Source organism: Apis laboriosa, unplaced genomic scaffold, assembly GCF_014066325.1.
Source record: "Apis laboriosa isolate Shangri-la unplaced genomic scaffold, ASM1406632v1 scaffold170_cov151, whole genome shotgun sequence".
In the NCBI taxonomy this organism is placed as follows: domain Eukaryota; kingdom Metazoa; phylum Arthropoda; class Insecta; order Hymenoptera; family Apidae; genus Apis; species Apis laboriosa.
In genome coordinates this window covers 908,043-933,209 of record NW_025222134.1, presented here as the reverse complement: position 1 = coordinate 933,209, position 25,167 = coordinate 908,043, and the positions used below count along the sequence as shown (strand labels likewise).

Sequence of the window (25,167 nt, the reverse complement as noted above, 5' to 3'; positions counted from 1 at the left end):
TCTTATATATTCTTATTCTAATTTATAGTATTGTTACATTTAATTAAAAACCATTAATTCATTTTATTGTCCGTACATTTAACTTTTTTCAAGAGATGGCGCTTCCAAACTATATGCTAAAAGTACCTTGTCTTGTAACAAAACTTCAATTCTAATATAAAGTTATATGTTTCGAACTGAAGTTTTAAAGTCTAAATTCTTATTTTTATAATTATATTCAATTAATGAAGCAACAGTATTTATATCAGTTTATTTATAACAGTTATTTAATTGTTATTTAGTTGTGATATTAATAAAGTGCGATATGGTTGTTACAAAAAATTTTCAGTTTCCTTCAGATGAAGAATTAAATACTCAAGAAATAAACATCAGTTGGCCATATATTCATGCTGCTGCTGTATTTCTTGGAAAGAGATGCGAATGGTTTAATAATGTATGTGTATTTTTTTGAATTTTTTATTTTTATTTATTTTTAAACATTTTATTTGATTGTAATCTCATACTTTTAAAGATTATGTAATCTTAATGGAATTTATTGAAGTAATGATAATAAAAAATGAAATTATTATTCTTATTTTATAATATTTTATAATATTCCATTTATTCTGAATCATTCTAAATATATAAATGAAAAATTATTTATTTTTAATCAAAATAATATTGTGTTTTTAGGAATTTATGTTATGTAAATATGAATTAAAAGATCCTCGTAAATGTTTAAAGGAAGGAAAAGATGTAACTAAATGTGCATTAGAAGGATTGCAAGATATCAAGAAACATTGTCAAAATGAATTTGAAGCACATGTAAATTGTGTTGTAGAAACATCTGCAACAGGGAGCAATGATCAACAGTATGTTCATAATATTACAAATTTATTATCATTTGTTAATTAAAAGAGGTTTTTATACAAAATGTTATAATTAATCTCTCAAAATGTTTAAAATCTTAATTATTAATTATAAGTTTTTAAAAATTTTTATAAATCTAAAAAAGAGAAAAATTCAAAATCATTATACAAAAATAAATATGCCTTTAAATTCTTTTTTATCAGATTATAGCAATTTTATAATGATTAGTTGCAGAAAAACCAGAAAAATATTTGATGATTGTATGAAAAAGAATTTGAATTTAGAACGACCATCATTTGGGTATTTTTGTGAAGCTAAAGTACATGATTCACCAAGACCAAAACCACCAAAAGAGAAGACAGAATATCCAGATAGAGTACCTGAGCCAGTAGCTCCACCATATCCTCCTTCAAAGTATCAAGGACGTCAAGGTTTTAACATCTAATATTTGTTAGTATTGTAACAAGTTTTTTAGTTAAAATATACTATAAATTTAAAAGAACAATTGTCATATAATATGTATTTGTTCTGTATAAAATTGTGAATAAATACAAGTAGACATAATACATATATTGAAAATTAAATGAGCTTTTTAATATAATTATAAATTTTTGCATTTTTGTTTATATGAATGATATTACAAATTTATTATTATTAATTCAAAATTAAAAATTATATTTTTATATATAAATACAACATACAAATTATAATCAATAATTCAAACAATTTCTTTTTATAAATCTAACAAGTAATAAACAAAATACTTTATGAATCATATTTTGTTAAATATTCAAACTATAAGAGCAAAACTCATTATAATATTATTCATATATAATTGTTTTAATATTTATTTATAAATTATTTTCTTATAATTAAGATAAAGAAATTAAAAGATGGGAATGATTAATTTATTTTACATATGTGTTTTTCAATAAAATTTTTTTCAATAATATTTGAAACAATTCAATAAAGTCATTTGTTTCTTGATTTTTCAATATTATTTAAAAATAATATTTTATATATTTCAAAAATAAACAAAAAAAATAAATTTTGGCAAAACATTGGATTTTTTAAATTATATACACCTGATATAATATAAACATTATGTACACGGTAAAAAGATTTTAGATTATTCATGTAATAGAGAACAGTAATAGATAATTATTATTTCTTATTATTAATTAAATAGAACAATTAAATAGAACAATTTATTAAAAATCAACTAAATTTCAAAAATTTTAAGTTTTCTGAAAGAAATTAAATTATTACATTATTAATAAACTATCAACTTAGATTTATTAAATAAAATAAAAAAAAATATGAAAACCAGATTGCACGAATAATCTAAATCCTTTTTATCAGTCATTTTGCACAATTTAGTATACAATACTTTATAAACATGATATTCTGGAATACTACTCTATCATATTTAACATTTTTAAGTTCATATTCGAAGTAGTTTTCCTGTATATCATAATCGCATTGCACTTTGTATACAAACGGTGGGTATGAGTTTTGAGGCACTATGCAAATCTCTTATTACATAACAATGCTTATTCGAATTTTGCTGTGGAATTTTCTACAAGAAAAATTACAAGCAGAAGTTATTCTTTATGAATTCATTGACACATTCGACTTGTAATAATACTTTATAACTAATAAACGTTCGTGTCACATATTTTCAATGTAATTAAAATATTCATTCGATTTCAATCAACATTTTGGAAGCAATTAGTTGTTTACATCTAATATAATATTGAATCTTCTGTTAGCTCCATGTTATATCATAACCATTCCAATTTGCACTAGGTGCTAAATGTACTCGTCTTCCTTTATAAAAGAATGTAACCACTCCACGATAGCCAGTTCTTGGTACACCACTCTAGAGAAAATTATATTAAATCCAAAAATTGTTTTAATTGTAAAATAATATAAATATAATAATAACCTACAATATAACAAGATCTTAAATAAATATATCAATATCTTTTATTAATATAATATGCTACAATATGATTGCATGAAATTTTTTTTAACATAATTTAAACTTTTTATTTTTTTAGATTTCTATCAATTTACTTATCCAAATGAATTTATAGTAGATATTATTTCTGATTAATTCAAATAATAATACAAACTTTTTTATAAAAATTATAATAATTACCCTAAAATCATCCATTAATCCAAATTGTTTAGCAGTATTTTTATATGCTTGTCTAGAATAGTAAGGAATTCGTACAGTACCAGGTGCCACAACTTTTCCACTTTTTAATTCTGAAAAACTTACTACCGTTGATTGATATACTTCATTAACGAAATTTATATCATAATTGTCCTAAAAATTTTATTTTAAATAAATATCATTTTTAATCTTATATAACTTTGCATAATATCAGGCCTAAATTATTATTAAACACAATTATTGCATTTTTCTTACTTTTAATAAATAAGTTAAATTCATTTTTGTGAAATACACAAATTCAGTGTTTAGTTTGATATATTTTAAATGTCTTTCATAAAACATTCCACTGCAAATAATATACCAATTAAATATAAAATCTTTTGTTTTTTTTATTTAATTATAATTTGAATCTAATATTAATTTAAATACACACATACTTGCTTACTCCTGTTTTTCCAAATGTTCTAGTTCTAGATATTTCTGGTCGAATACAAGCTCTATTTCGACGTTGTTCAGGCTGTCTTATCCAATCATCCCAATATCTAATATAAATAAATTAAATATTAAAATAAATAAATCAGTTTATGGACTTAAAAATAAATATATGTAATAATAAAATTTTCATTCTCTTACGCTTTGGGCCATTTCGGTGAAAGTTCTGTCCATAATTGACGCGTTAACATCCAGCCTAATCCAGGAAAAAAGTCTGTTCTATATAATACATCTGCTGCTTTTTCATCAACTAAACCAGCTTTACCATTATCATTCCATGCAGATACGCACCATAGAGAACTATCAGATATTAATAAAGGATATGTGCCCAAAAAATATTCAAAAAAATCTGGGGCAATGTCCAGATCATCTAAATGAAAAATAAATTCAATGAAACAATTTAACACAATTTAACAAAAAGAAATAATTATAAATATAAAAATATAATATACCTTCAACTATTATCACAGTATCATATCTAAGTTGAAAGAATACATAATTAAGAGCCCATCCATAATGACGTGCAATTTTGAAATACCCTTTAAATTTTTTCTCTTTTGGAGGTACTTCAATATCTGATTGATCAGGTTGCTGAAGCATATTTTATATTATAATTATTGTGTTCTAATTTAGAATTATTAAAAAAAGAAAAAAATATTATATAGTACTTGTATGTGTATTATTTGATTTCCATATCTAGCAATAACTTCAGCAGTTTGTCGATGTTGACAATCTTCTGAGACAATAATTGGAAATTGTTCTATACTGGGCCTATGTTTGATCAATTGATCTAGGCATCTTTGTACAGTAATACGATTACAAGAAAACACCAAAATTGCTATTATTGGAGATCCATCTAGTAACTTTCCTTTCATAGGAACATTATAAGAAGTTTCACTCTATTAAAAATAAAAACAGTAAAATTATTATTATTAAATTATTAAATTTTGTTAACTATTTTTAATTATTATTAATAATTATTATTATATTTAGATTATATTTTATTATTATTATTCAGATTATTATATTAAAATACTTACTGAATACAACGAATTTATTTGTATTTGCTGAGCATTTTTATTATTTTTTTCTGTATCTGCTTTTTCTTTTTCAAGAAAAATCTTATCTTGATTCACATGATTTATATCTTTTTGTTTTTTATATGCATTTGTATTTATAATATCAACTTTTTCTATTTCAAAAAAAAAATTAAGAATTATAAATTAGATGTTTAAAAATTAAATTCAATTAACAGTTATGTTACACTTTGAAAAAGAATTATACCATACTTTTTTGTTGTTTATCTTCTTTAATATCTTCAAGAAGTTCCTGATTTAATGTTATTTCTTGTTTCACTCTTCTTTCCAATTTACTAATCTGATTTGATATTCTAGCCTAAAAATAAAATACCATTTAATATGTAATAATTTCATATATTCTTCTAATTTATTGACTTACTATATCCCGTTCTTTAGACACTGATTGATCAGAAATCAAAAAATATGTAATCAAGCCCCACAGAACAAGAGAGCCGAAAATAACAGTGACTGACCTGTTCCGCATGGCAGGACCAGGTGTCACCTCATCTGAAATATTTAATTTATAATAAAAATGTTTATATTATTAAAAATTACTATTTATATATTCATATATATTCATCAATAAAATTATCAATAAATTTTTACTGATATAAATGTGCATTTATAAAAATAAAGAAAATATTACTATATTTGAAAATATTGTATTATTTATTAATAATAAAATTTTTTTTATAAATGAAGTTAATAAAACATTACGTTACGTACCATTATGATATCCACGTAATCTTTTGGCGTTATACGAGAACGAACATTTTTTCGTAAAAAAGAAGCAAGTGTTTTACAAATTTATTGTTTGATTTCTTGAAGAAAACAGATGCGTTTATTAAGTATGTTATATCACCTAGAATTTTAAGTAAAATTATAAAATCTCACACGCTGACACTGTAATATAAACTCCATTGTTGAGTTACGCGGCAGACGCAAAGAAAATTTGTTCAGCAAGAAAACTATCGCTTTCCCTTGAGAAAATCATCAGAAAATCTTGAATTCATCCGTGTGATGGAGCCACGTAGATACTCGTAATGTTCCGATAATATTTCAAAATTGTGTAATTTCATTTTAAATATATATATATATTATATATATATATATATATATGTTTTATAATATTAAATAATATATGTAAAATTTAAATTTTTGTTGAAACATTCCGAAGTTTGTTTTATCTTAATTATTTAAATGATAATATATGAATATAATTGAATAATTACATAACCTATAAAAGTAGTTATATTTAATTTTATAATTTAATTTCTTTATTTAAATGATAAGCAAAAATATTTTACAAATAATAAAATATTGTATAAAAATATATATTTAAAAAATATTTAAAAAAATAAGAAATTTATCTGTGCATATATAAATAAATTTTTAATTAATATATTTTTTAATTTATTTACAAAAATTTGATATGTAGGATGGTTCAAATAATGTGTTACAAGCTATTTTCTTGAAAATTAATGAAAATATTGATCTTACTTTTTCTTCATTTAAATAATATATTAAATCATTTAAAGTACAATAAATTTTTTTTAAAAATACATAAATTTTTTTTTAAAATATATAATTTTTTGAAAAATTATATATAATATAAATATATTATATAAATATAATAATTATATAAATACAATTATATAAATATTATATAAATTATATAAAAAAATTATATAAATTATTTAAATTATATAAATTATTATATAAATTATTATATAAATTATATAAAAAAATTATATAAATAATTATATAAATATAAAAATAAATAAATATATTTATTTTTTTTAACTTATATAAATATTCTTTCTAGATGGAATTAGGGAAATTACAAAATAGAGATAATAGAAAATTAAGAGAAAAAAGGAAGTTTTCTAGACTTTTTTAAATAAAAGCTGCTAATCTTTTATTATTGAGATAATTTTTATCAAACTAAATCACATTTAAATACTTACATATTTGAATTATACTTTTTTATTATATATTCAGAATTATAGCGAAATATATATTTTTAATGAAATTATATTATATTATAGCAAAATATTTCATGGAAGAAATAAGACAAAAAATTATTAAAACAATTCTTAAGTTTTAAAATGATGTACTTCTAATGTCTTTTTATCTCTTGAATTAAGAAAAAGATAAAATCGATATCTTCATTGATTTCCGAGAGAGTATTAGAAAATAATTTATAATATTTTATTTAGACCAGCTTATATGTATAAAATTAATTTTGATCTAAAAGAAAAAAATAAATAAATAGAAATTATTTTTAAAGAGAAAATTTTTATATTGTTTATTAATTTATTCTATTAATTATTTATTATAGATGCAATATTAATGAAAATTACAAAATCATATGTAATTTCTAATGTTAATTTTTAAATTTCGAAAAAATGATAAAATGATTTTTAATTTATAAACTAATTCAATTTATAAAAATTAAAAAAAATCACAATAATAACATTAAAATTAATAAATAATAAATTAAAAATTTATTGAAATAAAATTAAAAGTTATAATAAATAATAGATATAATTTTATTATCTTCTTGTTCAGTAACTTCATTTTTTTATATTAGATTTAATCATAAAAAATGTCAAACGATAAAGAAGAGCAATTTAAAGTTTATATGGAAGATAGACGAATTCCATGTCGATATGGGACTAAATGTTGTCAAAAAAATGCAATTCATCTTGAAAAATATAAACATCCACCTACAAAAGAAACGGTAAAAAATTATTAAAATTAAAATTATAAAAATTTAATATGTTACACATATTCGTATTATACATACCTGGACACATTTTAATAATTAAATATTTGCATATTATTTATTAATATTATTGTTATATATCAATATTTTCGATTAATTTATAAAAAAATAGATAAGAAAATATATTTTATTATTTATATGATGATTATATTTTTTTATTAAAAATATATAGGAAAAAAAAAGAAATGCAAAACATTCAGAAATAAAAAAAAAAAGAAAAAAGAAAGATAATAATGAAACATCAAATAATTTTCAAAAAAAGAAAATAAAGAAAGAGGAAAATAAAATAACCAATGAAGATTTGCATAGTGTTGTAACTACTGTGAAAAATAATATTATTAAAAATAATGATATATTTTGTGAAATTATCAAACAATCAGAAGATTTAAATCATACAGAATCTATAAAAAATACAAATAATCTAATTACCATTGCATCATTATTAGATTGTGATAAAGTTAATATTGAAAATGATATAATTTTAAAAGAAATTTCAAATAATGCAAAAATAATTATTTCTCATTTGTTCCTTACGGAAATGCCAGAAGATTTTTTTCAGCTTTATGAATTCTGTAAAAATATTTGTGAAAATGATCCTTTAAATGCATTGAATCATTTTCATTTGCAACTGGTAGGACCTTATGATATATTTAAAAAGGGATTTATGAATGCTAAAGTTGAGAATAAAGAAGTACTGTTAAAGCATTGGAGATATTATTATGATCCACCAGAATTTCAAGTAAGAAAATTATATTATTTTATTAATTATGTTATTAATTATAAAATTTTTTTATAGACAATTATCAAAGATAATAATAAGGATGGTTTGCATTTTGGATATTGGCGAGATGATATTTCAAAATATCCTGTATTTGTAGCAAAAAATAAAGCAGCTATAAATTGTATAATTGAGCCTGTTGCAGAAAATATATTTGGTACATTAGAGTAAGTAATAAATGTTTTAATAAAATACTAATTTGCATAGCTTATATAGTTTATATAAATATTTATATAACTTTTTTATTTACAGTGTATATTTTGAAGAAAAATTGAAATTAGCTACTCCATTCGAAAAGACACGTATAACTATGTTGCATCAAAAACTTAAAAGTTTTGCAAAAGAGAAGAAAATAACTTTAGAAAAAAAAACAGCAAACATGCAAGATAGAGAAAAGAAGATTGTTACAAGAACTTTTCATAAAGCTGGCATTGTAGTGCCTTATAATAAAAAAACTCAATTAGGATATAGAGATTTGGCTATAACTGACAGTAAGTTATTGTCAATCTAACTAAATATATTATAATTTAATTGACTACTTTTATTATAGATGAATTACAAAAACTTTTAAAAGAAATAGAATATGCTTCAACACCTGAAGTTAGAAAAAAATCAATGTCAAAATTAGAAGAAATAATACGATTGGCAACAATTGCAGCTGATGAATGCGATTTCGGCACAGTTTTAGAATTAGGCCATGATTTATTTTCTAGTGGTATTTCTTTTGTTCAAAGTAAAGCATTGAATTTAATGTCTCTTGCCTATCATCTTTTACAAAAACCTCAATTTTTGAAAATTGCCCAAGTTCATTTAAAAAATAGAAGTAAAAGTTTGGATTTAAATGTTATTGAATATGATTAATTACAATAAAATTAATATGAAAAAAATAAATAAAATTGAAAATTAATAAAATAAATTTTAAAAAACAAAATTTTTTTTAAATTAAATAAAATTTTAAATTTTAAATAAAAATGAATTGTAATTTTTGTAATATTAAAATGTGTTTAATTAATAAATATTTAATCTTTTTTACTTTTTTCAATTTTATTTCAGTCTGTAAAAAATATTTTAATTTTAAACTTTAGTTTTAGTTTAAGTTTAGTTTTAGTTTAATTTATAATATTTTAATATTATACATTATATATTATATATTATATAATAATTTAGATAGTTTAAATTTTAAATTAATGTTTAATTAATAAATATTTAATCTTTTTTACTTTTTTCAATTTTATTTCAATCTGTAAAAAATATTTTAATTTTAAATTAGTGTCATAAGTCCACGTTACATGATGTGAATATATGCAGTGACAAATACAAATAGGATTACAGCAATGAATGAATTCAAAAACGATAGACAAAAAAGAAACTGCAAAGAAAACTATTCAGGATGGTTCAAACGGGAGATTATATCATAATTTTGTTTCGGATTAAAAAATAAATTCTTCATTCAAAAACAAAATGTTTTTAATTAGAAATGATAATTCGCATAATTAAACAAGAATGAGATTAAAAGAAAACTAATAACGTGTAAAATCGTGTATCGAACGGATTTTAATGACTATAGTTATAATTATTGTTAATCAACAGCAATCGTTTAAACGTTTGCGATGGAAAGTAAAAGCTGCAATAATTTCATAAGTTATGTTGGTCTGGAGGAACACGAGATGCAGGTAATTATCAAATGTATTTTTATGTAAACATTCAAACATAACCTTAATTTTGAATAATAAATATTTAATTTAGCTTAAATATTTACAAAATTATTTGTATTACTTATTATTGAATTAATTAATGGTTTAATAAATTATGTGTAGCCACTAAGTTCTAGTCGACGTAATTCGTTATCCGAGAATAATATTAAATTGTTACCTGGTGAAATCTTCATCACCAAAGCAGAAAATGTTCTTATGTTTTCACCTGTTAGTGATTTAAATCAAGGAACATCTGGCATTCTATCTGTTACAAATTTTAAACTCACTTTTGTTACAACTGATGACACAAATGGAGAAGTAAATAAATATTATAGTATTTACAAAATATTCTAATAAATATATTTGTAATCGTAGTTTTATTTGATTATTGTATATAAAACAATATATAAAACATAAATATAGAATATTTTATTTATAGGATGTAGCTCGTCAACAGAATCATCTTTATGGATATATGGACACATGTTTAACAAATATAGAAGATATTTATGTAACTATAGGAGATAAGAAAAGAAAATTAACACCTGGAAATATTGTACCATCTAAAATAAAAGGAATATTTATTATTTGTAAAGTAATTATTTTCTATGAAATGTTATAGATAATATATTATTCTTTCTGTATATTTATTTTTATTGAAAAATATGTTATGATTTTAGAATTTACGAACATGGTCTTTTTCTTTTAAATTTTCACCTATTGGAGATGGAAAGAATCTTCTACAAGCATTATTACATCATGCTTTTCCTAGCAGACACCAATTACTTTTTGCTTATGATTATCAGTTAGTAGTTTGAATAAATATTTCAAATTAATATTAAAAGTTAAAAAATTATTTATTCTTTTATTTGATTTCAGAAAAGTATATTATAGTAGTCTAGATAAAGCTGTTCGTTTATTCCGAGATATCTCAGATTGGTGCAATGAATTGGAACGTATCATATGTAATGAAAAATTCAGAAAATTCTGGAGATTATCTACTGTTAATAAAGATTTTAAACTTTGTCGTAGGTAAATGCAAATAATTATTAAATACTTTATTATATTTAAAATAATATATAATATAAAGTATTTTTACAGTTTATCTCGATATATAATTATACCAGCTTCAATTACTGATAATCAGTTAATGGATGCAGCTAAGCGCTTTCAAGGCAACCGTCCACCAATTTGGTCTTGGTCAAATGCGCGTGGTGCAGCATTAGTAAAAATGTCCGAACTTTCACCGTTAGTTACCAGTAGAATACAAGAAAATATTATGTTTGAAAATGTTCGTAAAAGTCATCCTCGCAAAATGCCGCCAATTGTTTTAGAATTAAATAAAGGCATTAGTGTAAAGTTAATAGCTGTAGCATTCTCAAAATTTGCCTGTTTATGTTCACCAGGTAAATTAAATTTATCATTATCATTTTAAAATCATAACTTATTCGATAAATATTATAAATATTCATTATTCATTTCAGAAAATATTCGGCAGTTTTGGTTACAAGATAATAATTTTTATTCATTAGTAGAAAATACAAAATGGTTAAAGTATGTATCATATTGTTTGCAAAAAGCTGTTGAAGCCTGTGAACATCTTCATTTAGGATATTCTGTTATATTACAAGGTAACAATACAACATAATTTACTTTTTAATCATTCTAATAAAATTGATTTTTAGAAGGTGCTGGTACAGATCTTTGTTGCATTATATCGAGTTTAGTTCAATTATTACTTGATCCTTATTTTCGAACTATAAATGGATTCCAGTCTCTTTTACAAAAGGAATGGGTTGCTAGTGGCCATCCATTCTGTGATAGATTAGGTCATATTTCTAAGAGGACTTCAGAGAAGGTATATTAATTTAATTTAATTTTAATTACTTATAAATTAGCAATTATTTTTTTATTATTTGTTACTTTTATAGTCTCCATTGCTTCTTTTATATCTTGACTGTATTTGGCAATTGAGTCAACAATTTCCCGGGGAATTTGAATTTACGGAGACGTATCTGACTACTCTGTGGGATGCTGCCCATGTTTCTGTTTTTGATACATTCATTTTTAATTGCGAAAAAGATCGAGTTGCGGCAGCTACGGTAATTTATTTAAATATTTCTAATATTTAATATTTAAATATATATATTGATTTTCTAATCAAAATATAAATGTTAAGAAAAATGATATTTAAGTATTAACATTTAAATAATATGTCTTTTAGGATCCAGAAAAGCCACTTGTTCTTCGAAGCGTATGGGATTGGAAGAAACAGTTTAGTGATCAAGATATTTTATTATTTTATAATCCCTTTTATAATCCCCGTGAAACAGATTCTAAGGAAAAATTTGTGATAAAACCTTTGTATAATATTGCAAATCTAGAACTATGGACTCAGTGTTATTTTCGATGGATACCAACATTAGAGATTCATAATGGCGGAGAGAATCATATTGAACTTTATGCAAGATTACTACAGAACAATGTAAATCAATTGAAAATGAATATAAACGACAATTGTGGCTCACCTACTGGTAAATCAAATAGTTATTCCGTTCATATGAATATTGATAGTTTTTATCCATTTTCAAACAAAAAGTCAGGAAATATAGTAAGCACGCCAATCATGAATAATTCCATTCTTGCAACAAAAAGCTTATTAGAAGCGCAGTCTTTAATCACTGCAACTGACTGATATACATATTTCATTAATATTTTTTTAAAATTTATTAAAAAGAATAAAAAACATTATAATAATTATACGAAAACAACCAGAAATATCAGAAAAAAATTCTTTTAATCCTTTTAGTGCCAAGTTTATATAGTGTTTGTATAAAAAAAAATTGTAAATATGTTTTAAGTGATAAATCATTATATTCTTTGTTTTTGATTTATATTATAAATTTAATTATTTAAATATTCATGTATAGAAATTTAAAACGCTTTTTATAAATTATTATTGATTTCTTCATTTTAATTTTTTTTACTTTGGTACTTAAAGGATTAAATATTGTGAAATTGCATTTTGAATATAATACGAGAATTTCTCTTTTTATATTTTAAGTTATATTGTAAAATAGTAAAATTAAGAAAATATTTAATAACAAATTAATGTTATAAATTAAATAACAATGAAACTATTTTTTGTAGAAAAAATTATGTATGGTCTAGTAAATTTTTTTAACCCTATTATTCCCTATTTATCTCTAGAAAATCAAATTTACTAGATGAATTTATTATAAAGGAAATATTAATAATATCTATGTTGGTAACATTAAATAATAGCTAATTTTTCGAACCTTCTAAAGAATTATACGTAAAATACTTTTTATTAATAATGAATATTACGAATAATAAAAATAATAAAAATAATTCTGTATTAAAAAGGACGAAAAAGATAAATTCTATATTAGAAGAAAGAAATATAAACAAAATTATATTTTATGTATTAATTCTCGTTACATGCTTTAAAGTACTTCTAATTCCCGTATAGTATGATTTTTTGTACATTTAAACAAATTATTAAGCTTTTACTATATTTATTGCATTTTATACTATTTTTTATTTGTACTATTTGATTTTTAGTCATTCTACGGATTTTGAAGTACATCGCAACTGGCTCGCTATAACACATAATTTACCATTAAAAGAATGGTATGTGAATGCCAATTCACAATGGACTTTAGATTATCCACCATTATTTGCATGGTTTGAATATTTTCTCAGTCATATTGCAAGATTTATAGATCATGACATGCTGAAAGTAAAAAATCTGAATTATGCATCATTTAATACCATACTTTTTCAAAGAAGTTCTGTTATAATTTTAGATTTAGTATTTACTTATGGAGTTAAAGAGTAAGTTTTTAATAATAATGATATATGAAAGATATATGTATATTTTTAAAATTCATTTTATTATATTAAATTCTAGAATTGGAAAAGTATTTTGCAACACTTTTGATGAATATGTTATGTTCATAGTTTTTTCTTTATGCAATATGGGATTGTTAGTAGTGGATCATGTACATTTTCAATATAATGGGTTCTTACTTGGTATTTTTCTACTTGCTATTGCAAATGTTTCTAAAATAAATAAACAGGTATGTAAGCAAAAAAATACTTTGAAACATTTTTTACTTTGAAAAAAGAATTAAACAATTTATTTTTTAGATATCTATTTTATATGGAACATTGTGCTTTGCCTTGTTATTAAACTTAAAACATATTTATTTATATGTTGCACCAGTGTTTATAGTATGGTTACTTAGATCATATTGCATGAACAATGGTTCATTTTTTAGACGTTTATTTATACTTGGAGGCATAGTTTTTATTACTCTGATAATTTCATTTGGTCCATTTGTTTTGCAATTACCTCAGGTAAATAATTATATTGCATGTGATATTTTCTTTTTCTTTATTGATTATAATTATCTTAGGTAATTTCAAGGTTATTTCCATTCAAAAGAGGTTTAGTACATGCATATTGGGCAGCAAATGTTTGGGCATTATATATAGCTATAGATAAAATAATATTTTTAATTTTAAAAAAATTAAAATGGCTAAAAATTACTAGATCAGCAGTAATGACAGCTGGTTTAGTTCAAGAACAATCATTCTTAGTTTTACCAACTCCTACTCCAATTGTAACATTTTTATTAACCATTTTCTCAATGATAGTAAGTATCAAATTGTTTATTTATTAGTTTATTTAATAGTATATTAATATATTATTACATCATATTAAAAAATTATGTGAATTACAGCCCTCATTATATTGTTTATTATATAAAAAAGAATATTTTACAAATTCAAGACAGTTTGTACGATGTTTAGTTCTATGTGCTTTAAGTTCTTTCATATTTGGTTGGCATGTACATGAAAAAGCTATTTTAACTGCTATCATACCAATGTGGTAAGTAAAAAATAAAATTAATGAAATAAAACCAAACAAGTTTTATATTTTCTAGTGTATTGGCAACAACAAACAAGAATGATGCTAGAATATACTTAATTCTGAGCAGTGCTGGACATACTGCTCTTTTACCTCTACTTTATTTAAATAATTTAACTCCATTAAAAATTTTGCTACTTTTAGTCTATGTAATTGCAATTTTTTTAGCTTTTTGTCAAAAATTCAATTTAGATTTACTTTATTCATATGAATATATATATGTATTTACTTTACCAATATTAACAGTATATGAAACCATAATACATAAAATAATATTTGGAGAAGCATTACCATTTTTACCTCTAGCACTTACTTCAATATATTGTGCTATAGGAATAATTTATTCTTGGATTTTTTATTATTATATGTTTTTACAATATAACAAAATTTATGACCAAAAAAAGAAAGTACAATAAAATTTATATTTTGCATATGACATATTTATTGTATTTCCCAATTTTTTTAACCTTAAAATATTATTACAATAGTTATATGAATGTTAATTACAATTTTGTTGGAAATATTTGCAATTTTAATATAAAATTATAATCAAAATGATATATATATAATTAATCAATAATACTAAAATTTTAATTAAGATTGAATAAATAAAATGAGGATTATAAATCAAAAATATAAATTGTAATTTATAAAAATAAAAATAATTTTTTATTCAATTATTTAATATAAATTTTCATATATTCTATCAATTATTTTTATTTTTAATTATATTAACATTTTAAAATATAATATTTTTGTTGCACTTTTTAATTTTGGAATATTTATGGATAATTAATAATGGAATATTTACAATATTTTTTATTCAAAAATATTTATTAACCTATATAAGTTAACCTATATAAAAACAAATATATATATATATTTACAAAATAACAAATGACAAACATGGCGGCTTGGATTCCTAAAGTCATACGTACGATAAGTAAGTTTATTAATTTCAATTGTTTATTATTTTATTTCACAATGATATTTCGATAATAATAGTATACTTATTGCAATGCTAAAATATAAATTATTAATTTATAATATATATTATAAATATATCTATATTTATTATAATTATGTAACAATATTGATTTAAATTAATTACTAAATTAATATACAGAAAATCAAAATGTATATTCTGCCAGTTATGCGATACAAAATAATTACTCATCAGAACCAAGAATTATTAAAAATCCTACTACAGCCAGCTTAAAAAGAGGTACTGGTGGTCGTAGCTCATTTAATGGCATAGTTTGCACAGTATTTGGATGTAGTGGTTTTATTGGATCTTCATTATGTATTAGATTAGGAAAAATTGGAACCCAGGCAAGATATAAATATTATTAATATTCTGAATTATAGATTGAACTTATATTTATGCTAAATATTTTCTTACAGCTTATTCTTCCACATAGATGCGATCATTATCATATTCGAGAATTAAAAGTGGGTGGAGATCTTGGACAAGTTCTTTACCATCCATTTGATCTTAGAGATGAGGAATCCATAATCAGAACTATAAAATATTCTAATGTTGTTATTAATTTAATTGGTTCAAATTATGAGACAAGAAACTTTAGTTTTGAGGATGTACATGTAGAAGGAGCAAGAACATTAGCCAAACTTGCTAAGCAATGTAATGTGGAACGTTTCATTCATATGTCATGTTTGAATGTGGAAGAAAAACCTACAGTAATTATCTTATATAATTAATAGAAAAAATTTATCAAGATCATTAATTAAATAATATTTAGAATTATATATATTTTTTTAAATTGTTTTATTTTTTATTAAAATTTTGAGTACTTTTTACAATTTATGAATTTATTATATAAATTTTAATATTTAATTTTATGATATTATATAATTTTATAATATATTATTTAAAATAACAATTTAATAATGATGTAAATCTTATTTTCTTTTTCAAGCCAATCATATTGAAAGAAAGTTCAAAGATATTAAAAACAAAATGGAAAGGGGAACTTGCTGTGAAAGAAGAATTTCCAGAAGCTACTATAATTCGACCATCAGTTATATATGGACACAAGGATAAATTTATAAGTCATTATATGGATCAGAACAGACTAAACTTTAATAAGTACATTTAATAATTTTTCATAATTATTTATAAGTTATATAATATAAGTTATATAAAAATCACAATATTGTAATGATGTGTTCATTTTTTACAATAGATTATCTTTATGGGATAAAGGAGAAAAAACTGAGAAACAACCAGTGTCTATTCATGATGTAATTTCAGGTATTGTAGCAATCATAAGAAATTCTGATACTGCTGGAAAAACTTACCAATTTGTTGGGTATATATTATATATTGTTATATTATTAAAACTTTTTATATATATAAGATAAAGATTAAAAATATTTATTTTAGACCAAAACGGTACAAATTAAACGAGTTAGTTAAATGGATGTTAGATATAAAATTCAAATATTTTGAAAACAACATAAAGATAGTTGACATGAAATATAATCCATATACTTGGTTAAAAACTTCTTTTAGAGAATATCTATATACAATATATCCTACAACAGACATGTTATGGGAAGTATTAGAATGTGTAAGTATATTTAGAGTTTTTAATTGATTTAGTCATACATTGATTTTAGAAATAAAAATTATATTCATTAAATTTCGTTTAGCATCATATCAGTGATAAGATAGATTCTGCTTTACCAACTTTGGAAGATTTAGGAATAACACCAATTGATTTACAAACTCGAATAGAATGGGAAATTATTCCATATGTACAATATAAGATGGAAATAGAAAATTTACAAAGAATAATCCCACCTAATGTGAAGTCTATACCAAAATGAAGTGCTTACATTTATAGTTTATAATTAAAATTACAATAAAAATTAATTTTGTGATTTAAATAAAAAGCGAATATAAAAATTATTTCGATTTTTTATATTTACATTAAATTATTATTATTATTCATATTTACATTAAAATATTTAAAATTTTTCTTATTATTGTTTTCATATAATAAACATTATTGTTAATTTTTTTTATTATTTATTAAATGATACATCATTTTATTATTTATTAATATACAGATTATTCTAACTATAAGAAAAAGTTATAGAGTTTATTTTCGTTATATAATAGATGGTAAAAAATATATGCTAGTTTGGTCCTCGGTTAGTATGCTGACCGAAAGCCATGCAAATTTTACATTTAAACAACTTTTTTCTTTTTTTTTCCGTTATACTTAAATACATACAGGTTTTTTTTTGACTAATTAAAACTTCGATAAAAAATGTATTAATACTTATATGATTTAAAAATTTGAATAATATTAAAGAAAATATTATATAAAAACACGATTTAAATCATAAAATGATAAAATTGGATTTTTTTTATTAGAGTAATCTTTTTTACATAAAAAAGACTATATAAAAATGTTCAGAGATTTGAAATGTTTTTATTTAATTCCTTAAAATTAATAATAATAAAAAAATTTTGTGAAAAAAAACATTTATAATCAAATAAATCAAATCTACAAATTTAAAAGAAATATTCTTGCATTAAATTTTCATAAAAAAAGAACATAGCACTATTATATTTATTGCTTTCAAAATGATGCAAATTTTTTGCCAAAAAATTTTTACATAAATTGATTATTTATATTCTTATTCTCTATATACTTTCATTATCGTTGATATAAATTATTTAATTCTGGTTGTTTTTACACAATCAAAGATAATAAAAAATTATATCATATAAAATATTTAACAAAATTTCTTTAATATAATTAACATATTCGAAATAAATATACTATATATATTATCTTAATATTAACAAATATTTCAAAAACAGTTAAGAAAATAATTTCTTATACATGTGTAAATGAAATGATACGAAAATTGTAAAAAATTAAAATTGATATTGGTTTAAATTTAAAAAAAAATAATCTACAATTAAAATTGTTAAAAATATATTTTTTAAAGATGCTTTTGTAATAAATCTTCAGATTAAAAATTTAAGGGATAAGTTAAAAATAATTTAATGAATAAATCATTTATTTGTGAATTCGTTTCTATAATTTATAGAATAAATTTGAAATTAATGCAATTTTGCTAGCTCAGATATATGGGCTAGTTAAAGCTCAGTATGTTTAAAATTGTACGAGTATAATAATCAAATGGAAAAAGTTTCTTGACAATGATTTCATATGATAGAAGTGCAACAATATTAAACATTAATATTAAAATTGCTATTATTATAGTCATTACTTTGTTTTATATAAAATAAGATTGAAAAAATTTTAAATTATATTATGTCAATGTTTTATATATATATGAAAATAATTTAAAGTAAAAAAAAAATGTATTAAAAATTTTTATTCAAGCATTGAAAAATATTATTAGAATGTGTATTATATCAAATATATTAAATATTACTAATCTCTTCGATATGTCAGTTATTAATAATTATTTATTAATAATTAATATTTAACGAATATTGAGCTAAAATCGATAATTTTATCGAAGAGATTAATAATTTCAAGAAATTAATTGTTGTTTCATTTTTTGTTTTTAAATTCGACAATTTATAAGAATAACAAATTAATAATATGGTATTAAATTTTAATTCTTGAACTTAATCATAAAATAGCTAAAACTGTTCCCATCAATTAACTATATTTCAACAATATGCATTTTATAAAGCTGATCTTAATTTACTGGAAGAAATTCATGGAGAACAAAAGAATGAGGAACAAAGTGATTGGCAGTGTAAAAATTCCAACAACTCCAGAACCCAGATTATCTTGGACAACATTATCATGACATTTGGCAATTAGACCAAAATCTACAAAATTCATCGGTTTTCCATTGTATTCAATTGGAGAGATACAATAATTCTTTTTCTGAAACTCGGTAATAGTTCCATTGACAAAATCGCTTTCCAATACATTGTGAGCCTGACAATCACAAGGAAAATGGTTATCGATAGCGCTAATAGAGCTCACTTCTAAATTAATGTCTTTGGCATGACGAGGTGCCTCCAAAACATGATTTCCATGAAATCTCAGCATCTCTATACTATTTTCATATCGTAGAAATAATTTTTCGATTAGATCGATTTTGTTATTTAATATATTCAGTCTATCAACATGAGCAAGTCCAGTGAAGGCGTCCTTCTCAACGATGCCCAAGTCACTTTCCTGAATATTCAATGAATGCACATAGGATAAGCCACGGAACGTGTAAGATTGCAGGGAAGATAAGTCCATATAAGTTAATTTTAAAAGTCCAACATGTTGTAAGCCATCGAATGCATCTGGTTCAATAGTTCTTATTCCTGACGGAAATATTAAGCGAACTATATTTGTTACACCTGAAAATGCATGACTCTGGATTCTGAGTAATGGGTTATTGCTCAATAGTATTACACGAATGTTGGATGTACCGGCGAATGAATAACCCTCGATATATCGAATTTTATTATTTGCCAATAATAATACTGATACGTTTTGTAAAGTTGCGAACGAAAATTTTTCGATGAATGGTAAAGGTGTATGCTGAATAGAAAGTTCGCGCAATTTATTTAAACCTCGAAATGCGAACGGACGTATTGTCGATATATTATTACCATCCATCGTTAGTTTCCGTAACAGTTTTAAGCCAGCAAATGCATCTCCTTTTATTATTGGAAAATTGTTCTTTGTTAAGGAAAGTTCCTCTATTGTTTGAGGTAACTGTTGGGTGGGAATATCTTTTAGCCCACCTGTATTGCAAAGAACCTGTAAAATTGATTTAGTTTAATAAAAAAGCTTTTGTTATTAAAAAAATAAAAAAAATTATAAAAAAAATCTTCATTGATAAATTATTATATAATTATATCTTATTTATGTAGCTAATTTTTCATAATTCTATTTTTTTAGAATTTCAACTATTTAATTAATCCATATTTAATTATTAATTTTTTAATTAATATAATAATTAATTTATTTTTTACATAATTAATTTTTTAAAATTGTATTAAAATATTTATATACAAAATAAGCATATGAATATTGTATATACTATATAGTTCTGTAAAGTTTCTAATTAAAATTATTTTTTTTTATAAAGTTAGGTTTTTTACCAATTTTTTTAAATATTAATTCTTATGATTCGGAATTTTTATTGTTTTTTAAAAATACAATATAATTATATTTTTCATTTTGTATCTTTTTCTATTTTATATCATTTTGTAAAATATCTTTACCTGTTTCGGAGAAAGACAAATACATTCTGCAGAGCAATCCCAATTTTTCGCGGTAGTAATTTCTTGTTCTAAAGTAAATTTTAGACTCAACGTCACTATCCACAGCAGGTAATAAATGCAGATCTATAAAAAATAATAAATAAATAAATAAAAAATATAAGATAAAAGAAATGAAGTTACAGACAAAACAGAATTTTTTTTCAAATATATAAATGTCATGCACATAAAAAATGCGAATATGATTGCATATACACGCGAATTGTCTCATTTGTACCTGCGCTCTGCAATACATCAATTCTAAAGTTTTTAGGGCGCATGCCTCAGCATCCAGGAAAACGTCGCAAGTAGCTGTCGATGTTCCAGTTATTCTGAAAAATGTTAAATCAAAAAAAAATATTTCGACATATCTTAAATTAAATTTATTAAATTTGTTTATTTATTTTATGTATCAGTGAGATCGAGGGTGAAAATATAAATATAAAAGCTTATAAAAGCTCACCACTAGAAGAAGAAGCAAATTGACTCGGATGAAGATTCTACCATTAACCGAGAGAACGAAACAGACCAGGAAAATTTCGCAATCCGTGGCTGCATTCACCGGCTGGGCTCGGGGCTTTATTTCTCCTTAGCCAACTACCCCCACCCCCATTGAACGATCTGCGCAAGCCCATAATTATTCTCTCCGTGCGCGTAGTCTGGAATAAGACTTATTAGAGGTACAGAATTGTAGTGTGGGATAATCAGAATGAAGCATACTGACCTAGGAAATCTGACATAGTCTGACATAGGTTTTTGATAATTACAAAAATTGATGCATTGATAATTCTATTTCTTTATTTCTCTCTATCTTTCTCTATTTCTTTCCAATTAATTCTATTTCTCTATGATTTTTTAAAATTTTTTTTTTATCTATTTTTGTCTTCTAATATTTTGATCTTCCTTATGATTATCTGATTTTTATTATCTTTTTCTGATTCCTTTCGTTCCTTTCTGATCTCTTTCTTTCTAATTTTATAATCTTCTTTCTTTTTTTTTATTATTATGTAATTCATCTCACTTTGTTGATTTTGCTTACCTTTTTCTTACTTTTTTTTATTTATTATTACTTTTGAATTTCTTTTTCTTTTTGATTCTTTTTATTTTTCTGTAACTGTTCTTTATTTTTTCTAATTTTTTCCTATACTACTTCTCTTTATTATATTTCTAATAGTAAAATATTTTAACTAAGATAAAGTAAAAAAGAGACTGTAAATCAAAATATAATGAAATAATTCATCAAAACGATGAAAATCAGTGATCAAACCGTAAATTATTAGTAATCGAATTTGAAGTATGAAAATATTATACTTGATTATAAGAATTTGATTATGATTGATAATATTATAAGATATAAACTAATATAAAATAAAGAATATTATATATATTAAGATATAAAATCATATACTAAAATCTTTTTTTATGTAATTATGATATATTGTTGTTTATTTTTATAATGATTACTTCGTGATCTAATTAAAATTTTACTCGTGACTATAATTGCATCATTATATATTATGAAGATCAACCGAAAAAATAAATGAATTTTTGTTGAAAATTTGAAGAACTTTGTCAATTATTAAAAATTCACCGGTTTATTGTTAAAGAAGAAACTTAAATATCTATTCGCATACAAAGATAAACAATTTTTTTATGAATTTTTTATGGTAATATATTTCATAACAAACTTGTATACAATTTTAGTAACATAGATTCACATAATAGAAATCTCGTATTATGTGGCGGAAAATGTAAAACATAGAAACTTATAATTAATTAAAAGTGCAAGTTTTTTATGTATGTGTGTGTGTATATCCTTGTACACATGCATATGTATGTATATACTCCTTCTCATGAAAAGTTCCAACATCAAAAAAAAATCAGTCTTAAAAAATAATACGATATTAAATTTATATACGATAAGCAAAAGGCATTTTCCTTCCTCTCCTCAATTTTTTTAAAATCATAATTATATACAATCTTAATCTGATTAATATAATTAAAATTTTTAATTTTCATAAGGCATCAATAATTGCGTTTACATTATATGCTAATTAAGATTTATATTATATACATATAAAAACACAATTTTCAACGCTAGATTATTTTATTAAGTTTGGTCCATTTAAAAATTTCGCAATTTTATAATGGTTTGTTAATATTTTTGTTTCCTATTTTCTTCTCTATTATTAACTTCAATATTTTTTATTAATTTATGGATTTTTTACATAGATTTTGAAATTTATTTGATATGTTTTTGAGCACCTTCTATTTTAATATTATATATATTTTCTCTTTTTGTTTCAAATATATTATTTTTATATTTGTATAATCTTTTAAATATTTTTTACTCTAAATATTCATTTTTAAACTTTATATTTCTTTAATTGTAATTAGATTGAACTATTCTTTGTTTGTTTAGGCACATTATATATTGTTTAGGCACAAATATAATATCTTTTATTATATTTATATCTATTTTTTAATTTTATTTCTTTTTAATAATATGAGTATGATATTAATAATATAATATGGCATTAACATTTGAATTTATCAAAAAGATATTTTCTCACGGATTTGAATGAAATTTTTCTCAATTACTTTCTGTAAAATATGTAATGAAAAAAAAAGTATGGATTCTAATTTTTGATTTTGAAAAAATAGATAAAAATTAATATTCACATGAAAATTTAATTCATTGTCAATCCAAATTATTCATTTTTAATAATATTAGTAAAATAGCTAATTATGCTTCTACAAATTAATTTTCTTTTATTTCTTTTAACATCATTAAAGCTTGTTTAATTATTTTTTTATTGTTTATATTTCGTAACAAAGTCATTTAAAAAAAAATCTCATCATTAAATCTGTGAGAAAATAGCTTTTTTCACAAATTTAATCACTCATGTTTATTGTAATCAGTCATTTTTGTATATATGCTTTGCATCCTGATCATTAAAATCAAAATTTATTTATTTATAAAAAAAAATTTATATCAAAAATTCTATTTGAAATCAATAAAGAGTAATAAGACAAACACTCATTTGTTTATATCAAATAGAAAAAAAATTTAATGACAGTATTTCCTCCAAAAATAAGAATTGCGATATAATTAGTTTATAAAGCGAAATTTCGATCAGAATATAAAACATTATAGTATTAGTTTATTTTATAATCGCATTGTAATTAACTTGCAGCAGTGATTTTCAACCGTTGTGTCTAACATCTTTTAAAATATCTCATATACATAAGTCAAAAAAAAAAATTAATAAATAACTATTGTTTTAAATAATTTTGATTATTATATTATATTTTTATTATAAATTATCAATAAATAAAATTTTAAAAAATTTTTTAAAAGTAAGTTAGACAAAATTTTCTTAATAATGAAAAAAATAATTATTTTATTTTCATTTTATTACAAAAAAAAAATACCATTTTTTTAAATTAATAAAAAATGTATAGTTTTTATTATTAGTAAAAAAATATACTAAATTTTTTGAATTATATTTGTATTATAGAATTTTAGTTGTTTATGTGTAATGAAGTAAAAAAGGTTAAAAATCGCTGGATTACAAGTACAATATTATAATTCTATTATAAAACTACAACAAAATTTCTATTTCATCTGAATTTTATACCTCATAGAAATAATTACTTGAATTTCATTTACATTCTTCAATTCTAATAAAAAAATTATATAGAATAAAAAAAGTTATTCAGATAAAATTCATTTAAATAATGCAATTTCAAGACAGCTTTACTTTGTACTTATTGGTGAGTATTTTTATGTCAAATAATGGCACAGTGAAATCTGTCCAAATAGCAATACAATTAAAAACAATGAACAGTTTTCATGAAAAAAAAACAACAGAACAATAATAGAAATCTCTTATATTTTTATTATGAACAAATTTCACTGTATAAAAACTGAATAGAATTTTTTATTCTTTTTGTTTTTATTCTGTTTGTACTTTTTAAAATGAGATCTTATGGTGACTGGTATCAATTTTTAAAAGAAAATATATGAATTTAATAATTTTATGAAAACTTTATATTGTT

General features: G+C 21.7%; 7 protein-coding genes across 8 annotated transcripts; 5 read left to right on the top strand and 2 right to left on the bottom strand.

Annotated features, from left to right (window-relative positions):
* Positions 1-122: 122 nt before the first annotated feature.
* LOC122711486 (NADH dehydrogenase [ubiquinone] 1 alpha subcomplex subunit 8) lies at positions 123-1,419 on the top strand. Its single transcript, XM_043930294.1, has 3 exons — positions 123-433; positions 673-851; positions 1,078-1,419. Exons 1-3 carry the CDS (start codon positions 305-307, stop codon positions 1,292-1,294), a joined length of 525 nt encoding a protein of 174 aa, XP_043786229.1. The 5' UTR covers positions 123-304; the 3' UTR covers positions 1,295-1,419.
* A 522-nt stretch (positions 1,420-1,941) lies between these two features.
* On the bottom strand, positions 1,942-5,613 carry LOC122711393 (alpha-1,3-mannosyl-glycoprotein 2-beta-N-acetylglucosaminyltransferase). Its single transcript, XM_043930145.1, has 11 exons — positions 5,329-5,613; positions 4,982-5,109; positions 4,813-4,918; positions 4,564-4,715; positions 4,192-4,422; positions 3,976-4,114; positions 3,665-3,893; positions 3,469-3,573; positions 3,287-3,377; positions 3,014-3,184; positions 1,942-2,731 (listed from the first exon to the last, which is right to left on the bottom strand). The coding sequence occupies exons 2-11, from the start codon at positions 5,084-5,086 to the stop codon at positions 2,618-2,620; spliced, it is 1,443 nt and encodes a 480-aa protein (XP_043786080.1). The 5' UTR covers positions 5,087-5,109; positions 5,329-5,613; the 3' UTR covers positions 1,942-2,617.
* A 1,499-nt stretch (positions 5,614-7,112) lies between these two features.
* On the top strand, positions 7,113-9,038 carry LOC122711394 (histone PARylation factor 1). Its single transcript, XM_043930146.1, is given in 5 exon segments — positions 7,113-7,345; positions 7,563-8,129; positions 8,187-8,335; positions 8,421-8,659; positions 8,719-9,038. Coding segments are annotated over 5 exon segments (1,410 nt in total). The 5' UTR covers positions 7,113-7,210.
* A 491-nt stretch (positions 9,039-9,529) lies between these two features.
* On the top strand, positions 9,530-12,770 carry LOC122711467 (myotubularin-related protein 10-B). 2 transcript variants are annotated; one of them, XM_043930268.1, is made up of 10 exons: positions 9,530-9,841; positions 9,986-10,180; positions 10,302-10,457; positions 10,543-10,667; positions 10,742-10,894; positions 10,964-11,268; positions 11,347-11,493; positions 11,548-11,720; positions 11,794-11,964; positions 12,087-12,770. In XM_043930268.1, the coding sequence occupies exons 1-10, from the start codon at positions 9,779-9,781 to the stop codon at positions 12,555-12,557; spliced, it is 1,959 nt and encodes a 652-aa protein (XP_043786203.1). In that variant the 5' UTR covers positions 9,530-9,778; the 3' UTR covers positions 12,558-12,770. The 2 variants fall into 2 exon arrangements, with proteins under 2 accessions (XP_043786203.1, XP_043786204.1); XM_043930269.1 differs by lacking the exon at positions 9,986-10,180.
* A 422-nt stretch (positions 12,771-13,192) lies between these two features.
* LOC122711475 (probable dolichyl pyrophosphate Glc1Man9GlcNAc2 alpha-1,3-glucosyltransferase) lies at positions 13,193-15,243 on the top strand. Its single transcript, XM_043930278.1, has 7 exons — positions 13,193-13,354; positions 13,448-13,720; positions 13,797-13,965; positions 14,036-14,245; positions 14,305-14,544; positions 14,632-14,780; positions 14,836-15,243. Exons 1-7 carry the CDS (start codon positions 13,200-13,202, stop codon positions 15,233-15,235), a joined length of 1,596 nt encoding a protein of 531 aa, XP_043786213.1. The 5' UTR covers positions 13,193-13,199; the 3' UTR covers positions 15,236-15,243.
* A 377-nt stretch (positions 15,244-15,620) lies between these two features.
* On the top strand, positions 15,621-17,751 carry LOC122711471 (NADH dehydrogenase [ubiquinone] 1 alpha subcomplex subunit 9, mitochondrial). Its single transcript, XM_043930274.1, has 7 exons — positions 15,621-15,762; positions 15,946-16,151; positions 16,224-16,517; positions 16,757-16,926; positions 17,024-17,149; positions 17,224-17,410; positions 17,493-17,751. The coding sequence occupies exons 1-7, from the start codon at positions 15,717-15,719 to the stop codon at positions 17,667-17,669; spliced, it is 1,206 nt and encodes a 401-aa protein (XP_043786209.1). The 5' UTR covers positions 15,621-15,716; the 3' UTR covers positions 17,670-17,751.
* A 1,687-nt stretch (positions 17,752-19,438) lies between these two features.
* Positions 19,439-21,999, bottom strand: LOC122711477 (leucine-rich repeat and immunoglobulin-like domain-containing nogo receptor-interacting protein 1). Its single transcript, XM_043930280.1, has 4 exons — positions 21,569-21,999; positions 21,344-21,437; positions 21,070-21,192; positions 19,439-20,602 (listed from the first exon to the last, which is right to left on the bottom strand). The coding sequence occupies exons 2-4, from the start codon at positions 21,359-21,361 to the stop codon at positions 19,538-19,540; spliced, it is 1,206 nt and encodes a 401-aa protein (XP_043786215.1). The 5' UTR covers positions 21,362-21,437; positions 21,569-21,999; the 3' UTR covers positions 19,439-19,537.
* Between the last annotated feature and the right edge of the window lie 3,168 nt (positions 22,000-25,167).